General features: G+C 38.1%; 1 protein-coding gene across 4 annotated transcripts in view; it reads left to right on the top strand.

Annotated features, from left to right (window-relative positions):
• The window catches only part of LOC106875851 (N-acetyltransferase ESCO2), a 52,560-nt gene extending 43,047 nt beyond the window's left edge, over nt 1-9,513 (top strand). For all 4 annotated transcript variants that reach the window (XM_014924143.2, XM_014924144.2, XM_014924142.2 and 1 more), the window contains 3 exons: nt 2,402-2,467; nt 5,427-5,605; nt 9,005-9,513. In XM_014924143.2, the coding sequence (XP_014779629.1) occupies nt 2,402-2,467; nt 5,427-5,605; nt 9,005-9,140 (381 nt within the window). In that variant the 3' untranslated portion in view covers nt 9,141-9,513. The remainder of the gene's footprint in view (nt 1-2,401; nt 2,468-5,426; nt 5,606-9,004) is intronic.
• The last annotated feature ends 2,103 nt before the right edge of the window (nt 9,514-11,616 follow it).

The raw sequence follows: 11,616 nt of genomic DNA, 5'->3' as shown, positions 1-11,616 counted from the left end.
TAAGAGTCACGGACAAATTTTGCTGATGTTCAATCAAGGTTCAGGAAAGGCAGATCCAACGGGAACAGTAATCCAAGGTAATCCGGCGGTTGGGTACATAAAATCCAGTTGAAAGGCCAGGGTCCGTGTGAGTGTACGTCATATAGTTCAAAAACACAATACACTTAAGACTTAGTTGTGATCTGAACATAACCGCTTCTGACACAGATGATCAGGAGCCCTTTTGGGCATCTAATTTTCCTTGCTAGAAGGATTCCCGACCCATAGGCAAAGGGGGATTGATGATGGGGGTGGTGTTTTCAAAGGGCTGGCATGTGCAATCTGATCAAACTCCCAACCCATGCGGTCATTATTATTATTTCATTGGCAGAGGTCATTATTATTATTTGAATTTTTTTTCCACAAGGGCGGCTTGGGGAAGGTGGAGAATAGTCGATTATATCGACCCCTGTGTCCAACTGGTACTTATTTTTTAGACCCTGAAAAGATGAAAGGCAAAGTTGACTTCGGCGGAATTTGAACTCAGAACGTAGAGATGGGCACAAACCTCCCGTCGCGACACTGATTCTGCAGAACAGGGTTGAGTGTGAAAACAAACTTTAAAGTGTAAATTTAGATGTTTTTGAATCAGCAATATTGTGTTCGGTTAAGTCCTATTTGGGGTGAAAAATCAATAAATTGATTCCTTATGGAGTTTTCCATTTAATCAGGATAAAATTTGAATCAATAAACCGATTCCTTATAGGATTTCCCAATAAAATTGCCTACACCCCATTTTCAATCATAACTTTTACCAAATTTTGATGTTTTTTGTTCAAACTTGATGCCAGCATTACTTAGGACTCATGAGATCTTTCAATGCTTTAAGTTCTCCAAAAATGAAAAAAAAAAAAAAAATCGATGACTGGAAAAAATCGATAAACCAATTCTTTATGGGATAACCCAATCAACTTGTCTGCAACTCATTTTCAGCCAAAAGTTTACCAATTTCAACACATTTTGCCCAAATTTGACATCGATGTTACTTAGTTGGTTTCAAATAAAGAACTTGATTACCTTAATAATCCTAGCTTAATCCCGGGTAAAGCCGGGCTATACTGCTAGTTTATTAATAAAGTTAAACACATCTTAATGATTTGTCGATTCATCTTCTCTGCTCACTATTCTTATAGCAGACATGCGGATAGTTCTTAGGCACCTTCTCCAGAGAGCAACTTTCATCGTCAATTTTAGCCATCAAAAACTATGGTCATTATCCAAAATCATCTTATCAGTCTTCTGCAAGTTGTAGAGTCTTTAGATGACTCTTCCATATGGCCCTATCAGAAGCAACCATCATTACTCTTTTTAGATGGATTCCCAAGCATGACCAACTAAGACTACAAATATTACCCAACCATCTTGTTCTGGTCTACCCCTAAATCACTTGCCAATTGGCTCAGTTTGAAATTCTATCTTGTGATTCTTTTCTACTTTATGCTACTCACATCTGTAGTACTGGAACTGGGACTTTTCAATATGGATAGGTTAAAGGTTGAATAGGAGAGACTCTCATCCCTTAGTTACACACACTGTTGAATGATGACATTATTCCAGAAATCTTTCACAGCAACCCTATTTTGGCCACTTATATTCACAATTGTACTCTTTGCCTTTGTTACTAAAAAGAATGCTTGTTCTTCATTTTACAAAAAGTTTTGATGGGGTTGGTGTTTTTTTGAGCTGACAAGTCCTCATTTTTTTATGCTGTCTTCATGGGGGCAGGGCACCTTACTACTTGGCTGTGGATTAGGAGCTTGCCTGTCCTGTGTATCACATAATACACAAAACATACTTCCTTGGTGCCCATGTTTCATATATGATACATTTCCAATTTTTTCCATCACCAGAGTAACTTAGGAAAGGAGAGCTTTATATTACTTAGAAACAAGGGCTGAATAAAAGTCTGGAAACAAGCATGGGCATTTAGAATGCTCATGAAAATGCTCTGGACAAGCAAAGGGTTAATTAATAATAATGTTCCTCTTTATTAAGATATCCTCTTGTTGCTGGATGATGATGGTGGTGGTGGCCCCTAATGAGATGTTGAGTACTGGAGCACATTGTTTTTAACATTTTTCCTGTCCAAATCATTTTCATAAATTTGTCCTAAACATCAATGTTTATTTTGACTGTTAGTTAACTCTTGTTTCATACGTTCTGAGTAATAGAAAGCTTTCCTTTACATAAACTCCAAGTTACACTGGTGGTTGAAAAAAAACTGTTAATGAAAACGGTTAATTCCAATTGATAGAGTAGCCCCTTTCAGAACCAGCTTTTTGTCTTTTTATATTACATGAATTGGCAGATTAAAAAAAAAATATTTTAATATTTTCAAGTCTCTCTCACTCTCTACTTGCAGATCTTCCTGTATATCTCTGATGAGAAAAGAATTGATGGTTGTTGTATTGCTGAAGCAATTAAAGAGGTATGTCAGGATCAGTGTGTGTTAAGGAAGTTTTGTAGGGAATGAGAGGGAGTCGTGATATATTTTTAGGCTATTCTCCCACTCACTCTCTTTTCCCATTAGTGGTGCAGTTGGCATTGATGTGGCTAGTGTTCAGTCTGAAAAGCGTGTGTATAGGAGAAATTGCAATAAACACAAGTTTATATTATTTGTTCTTTTATATCTGTGGTTCTCAACAAAGGTCCATACAAGATTTTATTGTTAAATTCTAACAATAAATTGGTTATGCTTCTACTATACTCGAAATATTTTATTGTTTTTATACAATTCTTTATAATATTTAATTATAAGAATACAATAGACATTTTCTTAACATAAAGGGCCACAAGAGTAAAACAAATCAAAGGAGTCCATAAGGTAAAAAATGGTTCAGAACCACTGCTTTATATGTTTCATCATTGTGATTGTTAGGAAGTCTGCATTACATGCTTAATTACAATAGATCACCAGGAATACTTTATTACATTCTGCTACAAAGATTGTCTAGAATTGACTAGATGTCAAGACAATTTGTATTATGTGAGGAAAGTAGAAAGCAAGCAATTAGCGAGGAAAGTTAAAAAGGGCTAAAAATAATGACAACAATAGAGAAAAAAGAGAACAAATCAAGATTGTAATTGAGGAAAGGGAAGAAGGAAAACTAAGTTGGACAACTGTAAAAGGAATAATTTCTACATTTGTTCTGCACCCAGAACCATGCTAATAGCCTAGGAGTGAAATTTTAAGATTTCTCTGTTTTCTGTGAATTGATTTTGATAAAACTTTTCCCAGCTGGTTTGCACCCTATGGCAACATCATTGTTATGTTTTTATTATTCTGTGTAACGTCCTTTCCTTTTTATTTCAGATTCTTCAGTTTTTGGGTGAACCACACCAGTAGCTTTTGAATGAAAATAGCCCATCTAGACATTTTTTTCAGAAAATGAAGGGTAATGATACATATTAAGCATACATTGAGTATATATTTAACAAAACCATAACGATATGATAACATTTATTGACATAATGATTATTTAGCCACATGAGTGCCATTTCGACGGATAACTTCAAAAACCCTGTTAGTCATGGAATCTGTCAATTTCTTGATAGTAGCACGTTGGAGTCCATCAGCATAAACATCTTATTTAATGAGGGACCAAAGATTTTTGATAGTGTTGAGATCCAGAGATGCTAGTGGCCACACCATCAACCTTTTACCTTGTATGCTGTAAGACTGCGAATATTTGGGTGGTCCTAGCAGAGTGGGAGGGAATATGGTCATGCATGAATACGAGATTCCTTAGAAGTGACAGCAGTATGTCATCTAGCCAGTGATCCAAGACCTTCAGGAGATTGCGGTAGGTGGCTGTAGTCACTTTAACCTCTTCAGGCACCCTGACTGGGTCAACAAGTCTGTCCCCAATGACACCAGCCCACGACCACCCTGTTGTTGACGTAAATGATGGTGATACTCATCTCCAAAATAGACCCAACCATCAGGTTTGTCAAGGGCTATCCTGGTTTTGTTTGAACAGAACACAACTCGTGTCTAACATCATGTAATTTTGGGTTCACTGAAGCCTCAAACTCCTATGAGGAGGCAGTTTCAGGGGTCCTTGCACAATGGTCCCAAAATGCGATTTCTGTTGGTGTTTGGTACATGAAGTCTGGAGGCAATGAAAATAACTTTGCTTGTTTCTCCAGGTTTCCCACATAACTTGGAGCCAATATTCCTTAAATCCTAGCTGTCATAGTCTTGGAGGTCCCACAATCAGATCGTTTCTTTCTTGGTGCTCATGTGGCTAAATAATTTATCATGTTAGTAAATGTTATAATATTATTATGGTTTTCTGTTAAATATATACTCAATGTATGCTGAAAAAAAATATCTAGATGGGCTATTTTCATTAAAAAAAACTGAAGAATTTGAAATAAAAATAAAATAAAACAGAATAATGAAAACATAACAATGGTGTTGCCATAGGATGCAAACCAGCTGGAAAAGGTTTTATCAAAATTGATTCACAGAACACTGAGAAATCCTAAATTTCACTCCTAAACTATTATCGTGGTTTTGGGTGTATATTATAACTAGTATTACTAGACATAGTTTTGCTTAATCATTGTACTGAAGTAAACTGGACAATGATAACCTACTGGGAATTATAAAGTGTGTGTGTATGGTGTATGTATATAAGTACACACACACACATATCTGTGTGTGTAATGCATAGTTGTTGGCATTGCTTTGTGGTTAATAAGCTTCCCAACCACATGGTTTTGTGTTCAATCCTACTGTGTATCATCTTGTGCAAGTGTCTTCTACCATAATCCCTGGCTGACCAACACTTTGTGAGTAGATTTGGTAGACGGAAACTGAAAGAAGCCTGTTGTATGTGTGTGTGTGTCTATTGTCTCCTTGCCTCAACATTACAGGATAGCTGTAAATGGATGTCTGTCATGAAAGCAGTGTTCTTTATTTCCACTCTTCCCATAAAGTCGTGTCTAGTCACAGGGAAATATTACCTTACTTGGAAACCGGTACGGCTTGGTGACAGGAAGGGCAACTTGCTATAGAAAATCTGCCTCAACAAAATTTGGTCTCATGCAAGCATGGAAAAGTGGGTGTTGAAATGATGTGTGTGATTCCATCATCGTCTTGACATCATATGATAGTGGTAAACTATCAAAGAGGTGTTTTTCAATTTTCTGTAAAACTTTGTCCAGCCATGGGGAAATATTATCTTGCTTGGAAATAGGTGAGGGTTGGTGACAGGAAGGGCATCCAGCCATAGAAAATCTGCCTCAATAAATTCCATCTGACTTGTGCAAGACGGAAAGGTAGACATGGTCTGAGTGACCATACTGAGGCTGCCTCTTTCTTCAAAATGGTGATGGTAGTAAGAGTAATGAAGTTGGATCTTTTTTCTTTCTGTTGCCAGGGTTTCCGAGTTGTACCAAATAGTCCCAACGAGCAGAGTCAAACCCAGATGAAGCAGGGGCGTCGACCCTGTTGCTGCCGCACTGAGCCAGAAGCCTGTCCCATTGGAATCAGTAAAATCTGGGTGTATGGTCCAAGCCGACGGACTGGTATTGCTAGTAAACTGCTTGACTGTGTACGGTGAGTAATGGAGACATAACCAAAAGGTGGAGATAGAATATTCTTGTTTAAACTAGCCAGATCTGGCCTCTCACACTTACCTTGCAATGTCATACTAAAAATAAGCAATCACATCAAAATCTGTTACTTACTGTAGATGGATAGGTCTTCTACAAATCTTTGTAGGGAAAGATTCTTTACATATTGCAACGTCTCTTTAGTCCTTTAGCATTTAAACCAGCTATATCTGGCCCAAATATTCTACCTGTTGTATGTTCAAACCAGTCAGATCTGGCCTCTCTCACCTACCCTGCAATGTCATTCTAAAAATAATTATGTCATCAAAATCTCAAAGCTTTGAGATAATTCCTGATTAATTTGAGACAATGTGAATAAATAAGCATTTCCTGTTTACCGAATTTCGCTAAGTTCAAGCTGACATGAGGTTATGACAGAAGGTGACTAGCTCAAGTTGCCAAGCAGTGTGATTGAGCCACAGACCTCATGTCTGAACTATTTCACTGTTTGTACACATCCTCCTCAACAAACTGATTGTATTGGGGATATTAGTTATTGATCAAAGCTTTAACAAAATTTGAATCAGCCATAACCAGCCCAAATATTCTACCTGATTTATAAAAAATAAAAGGGTGTGGGGCATCGGTTGTACTGTTGGCAAATTTCTCGAGGTTTTGCAGAATGTCATGTCTTGAGAGCTAACAACTGATGGAGTTATTTTATTCTATGCTTCAACAATTCTGAGCATATTCAAACCAGATTCTGCTTCACACACCTACCCTATAATATCCTAAAACCAAAGTCACATCAAAATCTCAAAGCTATGACATAATGCATGATAATTCAAAACAATGTGAAAAAATAAGCATTACAGTTGATGCATTAATCTGAATGCTAGAGGGATAAACTTACAAGAATCATTATGTTAAATGCTGGACCACAACTGCAGAATCCCAAACCAGCCATATCCAGCCCAAATATTCTTGAATTATGCTCAACGAGCCAAGTCTGCATTCTCATACCTATCCTACAATGTCATTCTAAATATAAACATTCACATGATCAAAATCTCTAAGCTACAAGATAATGTGTGATTAATTTGAAACAGAGTATTACATTTGACTGAAAAATCTGAATGCTAAAGTGCTAATCACAATTGAAATAATATTTGTTTGTGGTTGAAAAAACAAGGACTCATGCATGGCAAGGCTTGTATTATAATAATGCTTTCGAGTTTTGGCACAAGGCCAGCAATTTTGGGGGAAGGGATAGGTTTATTAAATCAACCCTAGTGCTCAACTGGTACTTATTTTATTGACCCCAAAAAGATGAAAGGCAAAGTCGATTTTAGCAAAATTTGAACTCAGAACATAGAGATGGACAAAATGCCATGAAGCATTTTGCCTGGCATGTTAACAATTATGTCAGCTTTTGTATAATAATAATCTTTTTTACTACAGGCCTTAGGGGAGGGGGCTAGTTGATTAGAATGACCCCTGGTACTCAAATGGTACTTATTTCATTGACCTTGAAACTATGAAAAGCAAAGTCATCCTTGGCAGAATTTAAATTCTGAACATAAAGGAGGACAAAATGCTGCAATGACTTTTGTTTGGCAAGCTAACATTTCTGCCTGCTCTCTGCCTTACTAATGTTAGCAATCCCAAAGGTATGAAAAGATAATGTAAATCTACTGTGCAAGCAATTTTGCCAGCCTGCCATCTTAATTGTTCTTTCTAATTTTGATACAAGGCCAACAATTTTAGTGGGTGAGTCAATTACATCAACCCCCAGTACTTCTCTGGGGCTTTATTTTATCGAGCCTGAAAGGACAAAAGGCAAAGTTGAACTTGGTCAAAATGCTGTTAAGCATTTTGCTTGACACGCACAAATAATTCTGCCTGCTTGCTACCTTATAGGCACAAAGACTAAAATTTGGGGGGGGGGGTCAGTCCATTGCAATAACCTGTGTTCTTTCACTATTTTCATGTATCATCTCTCCTTTCCCCTCATCATCATTTAATGTCTACTTTCCATGCTGGTATGTGTTAGATGGCTTGACTGAAGCTGGTAAACTGTACCAGGTTCCAATCTGATTTGGCTTCCTAATGCCAACCACTCCAAGAGTGTAATGGGTGACTTTTGCCATGACTACAATTTCACAGGTCTTCTCAAACGTGGCATATCGTCAAAGGTCTCTGTCACTTGTCATTGCCTCCTTGAGGCCCAACATTCAAAGATCATGCTTCACCACCTTGTCCCATGTCTCCTTGGGTCTACCCCCTCCACAGTTAGAGATTGGCTGTCCTTGTCCATACACATCACATGACCATACCAATGCAGTCCTCTCTCTTGCATGCCACATCTGATGCTTCTTATGTCCTCCATCAACGTAATTTATTATGTAACAGTTGCAACCTTATATTAAACTTGGAACCAGTTCAAATGTTTGGGGGAATATTTGAACCTGTAAGAAGGCTATTCACTGCAGTTTGTTGTGGAGAAGTATTCTTTCTGTAAAAGGTGTAAAGACACTAAAATTTTAGGTCTTATGCCTATAGAAAGAATTGTTTCCAGTCATACTTCTCTGCATTCTATTCCTGGAGGTAGTCCTAAGGACCTTCCCCATGGGGTTCTGTCAGAAGCAACCATCCAGCTGGATTCCCAAGCATGACCAACTGAAACTGTGGATGGTATAATTCAACCATCTTGTTCTTGATCTCTCCCTAGGTCTCCTGTTGGTTGGCTCAGCTTGAAGAATCTATCTTGTGATCATTTCATGCAACATTCTAATCATATGTCTGTGTTACCGAAACTGACCTGAATGAGTAGTAGTGGCTTGATCTGGAGAGATCAAGTCCCAGTGCCCAACTAGTACTTAACTGACCCCAAAACGGATGAAAGGTCAACCTCAACAGAACTTGAACTCAGAACCTAAAGAGCCAGAAATAGCACTAAACATTTCGTTCGACATGCTAATGAGCCTGCCAACTCACTGCCTTTATTGATTAATAAATAATTACTAATTATTATTAGGAATTAGAAAAAATATCTACTTTTCTAAAAATGTGTAACCAAGCAGTTAAACGGACTCCAGATCTTCCTTAAATTCCCATCTTGACTCAAAAACAACAATTCTGAGTTATACACCCTGTCAAGTAACATTTCTCCTGAGATACTTCAGAGAAATCCCATTTCATGCACTTGTTTGCATAGTCATACTCTGTTGGTCATTCCCCAATATTTAATGACTCTAGGTCTTGAAAACTGAACTGAAGATTGCAAGCTGGTGCATATTGTGTCAGAACCTGCAACTCTAACATCTAATTCAGCCTCTGACTTTCCATCACTCATGAATACAGCCTCAAGATACTCATTGAATTGTTTTCTTTTTTATTTCAGACACTGGTTCCAATATGGCGTGCCTGTGCCAAGAAACCAGCTGGCTTTCTCTGATCCAACTCCTGAGGGGATGTTGTTAGCCACCAAATATACAGGATCAATGTCATTCCTTGTCTATAAATGCAAAACTAATTAAAATCAACAATAAACTGCTACGTTGGAGCTAGGTGTTTTGGACCATTTCTGCAGCACATGGGGTTGCTGCAAATGCTTCTACCAACTGAATACAGAATCTGTCTTTGTAGCATGTATATACTACTACTGCCACCACCGTTCTCTACATGAAGACCTAAGTGGTCATGGTATTTACTTGTATCCTGAGTTTGTTGCTGCCGTATCATCACCTCCTCCCCACCAAATGGTTGTGGACCTGTGCACTCACTGGTTTATTACAATCACCACCAACTGGGCATGAACTGACTTTTCAATCTTTGTTGTAGGACCACAGTTACAGCTTCAAGTTCCTTTCTTTTTTTCTCCTGGTTGTAAAATAAATTTTTTCTTCAATCCTTTTTTGTTGCCACATTTCTTTTGAAATACTCTGCCTTTGTTTCAATTAGTTTGGAAAATACTGAAGAATTTAAAAAAAATAATTTTGTCATTAAGTTCATGTTCAGAACTCCTTGATGTAAGGTTTTAATTTAGGTCATTGTAACCCTTTTGTTAGTGTACTGGTTGTGAAGGGGGATGGGCTACAGACCCACATACATAGGATATGGGCTTTTACATAGTTTTCATCTACCATATCCACTCACAAGGTTTAGTTGGCCCATGGCTATAATAGAAGACACTTGCCCAAGGTGTTCTATGGAATTGAAAAGGAGACCACATGGTTGAGAAGCAATCTTGTTACCCACACAGCTATGCCTGCACCTGTTTGCAGTGCCTAGTGTGTGTGTATGTATATATATATATCATCATTTAACGTCTGCTTACCATGCTAGCATGGGTTGGACGATTTGACTGAGGACTGACAAACCAGATGTCTGCACCAAGCTCCAATCTGATCAGGCAGAGTTTCTACAGCTGGATGCCCTTCCTAACACTAACCACTCCCAGAGTGTAGCGGGTGCTTTTTATGTGCTACCGGCACAAGGGCCAGTCAGGCGGTACTGGCAACGGCCATGCTCAAATAGTGTTTTTTACGTGCCACCTGCACAGGAGTCAGTCCAATGTTTTGTTCACACGCCACCGGCACAAGTGCCAGTAAGACAAAGCTGGAAACGATCGTGCTCAAATGGTGCTTTTTACGTACCACTGGCACGGAAATGAGACCGCTGCTCTGATGGTGCAGTTAACGCTCCACTGGCACAGGTGCCAGTCATTGAATTTGGTTCAGTTTCGATCTCGCCCCAACAGGTCTTTGCAAGCTGAGTTTAGTGTCCAATGAGGGAAGGTTCTACTTATTAAGACTTTGGTTTATATATAAAGAGGGAGAGAGATAAGGAAGCTCAGTGTGGCTAAATGTTTGTCCTACTGCATCCACAAAATTCCAAGTTCAATCCTCCTGTGTGACATCTTGTGCAAATGTCATTTTGTATACCCTTCGGTTGAGTCGAGCCCTGTGTGTGAAATTGATTCAACAGGAACTGTATAGGCCAGTGGTTCTCAACTAGGGTCCACATAATGAAATAGTAAACTGGGCATCCACAATAGTATTTTGAGGCCCCCTGAAAAAGTTTGGCTTTAGATGTGTTGCAAGGAACAGCTCAGTTTCTTTCTATAATATTTTACACAGTTCAACTTACACAAGTCAATGTGTGTAAAGCAAAATAGGAATTTTGAAAAAAAGTTTCTAGAAAACTATTTTTAACATCAAAGAGATCCGTCAATATGGATTGGTTGAGAACCCATGGTGTAGGCCATCAAATGCATTGTACCTCTAATTCAAAAGCACGACTTGTCAATAAGCTTATGTAGTAGAGGCCTTTCAAAAAGCCTGGGATCCAAGGAATTCTTGTTTATGAAAAAGTTGGGAACTACTTTATGAATTAAACCAGCTGTATCAGGCTCAAATATTCTACAATGTCATTCTAAAAATAAACAATTATGCCATTAAAATCTCAAAGCTATGAGATGATGCATGATTAACTGAAAACTGAATGTTGCATTTCATGAAGTAATCTGAATGCTAACAGGTTGAGATTTGGCTGCTATTTCCAGTAACTAGGGTGATAATGTAGAGTCAACCTTTCTACCTCTGTATCTGAGTACATATCTGTTTCAATATATGTTTGATTAACCCCAGGTTTGCTTTGAGTAATGACTACAATCAAATTGTGGTCATCATGATAACCATATTTTGGAATTAAATTGCTGAATGAATTATCTCCCTTGAAAATATTCTATGCTGGAAATAGCAAAATCACATCATAGTATCTTAAAAACAAGCAGATTATGTAATATGGTCTTAGACATGAAACAACTGGAAAAAACAAGGTTAGAAATAGCGACTAAATCCCACCTGGCTTTAAAAAGAAGGGAAAGGGCAATTGGATAATGTCTCACTGCATCTGCAATAAAAAAAAATCTATGTCAGCATAAGTGGAATGATTGATCCGAGATCAACTGGATCATAGCCGACCTGGAGCTAAATAAAAATAAACGTAAAC

This window comes from Octopus bimaculoides, chromosome 23 (assembly GCF_001194135.2).
Source record: "Octopus bimaculoides isolate UCB-OBI-ISO-001 chromosome 23, ASM119413v2, whole genome shotgun sequence".
In the NCBI taxonomy this organism is placed as follows: domain Eukaryota; kingdom Metazoa; phylum Mollusca; class Cephalopoda; order Octopoda; family Octopodidae; genus Octopus; species Octopus bimaculoides.
Note: the sequence above shows the minus strand (reverse complement) of the source record. Positions and strands in the feature narration are given on the sequence as shown.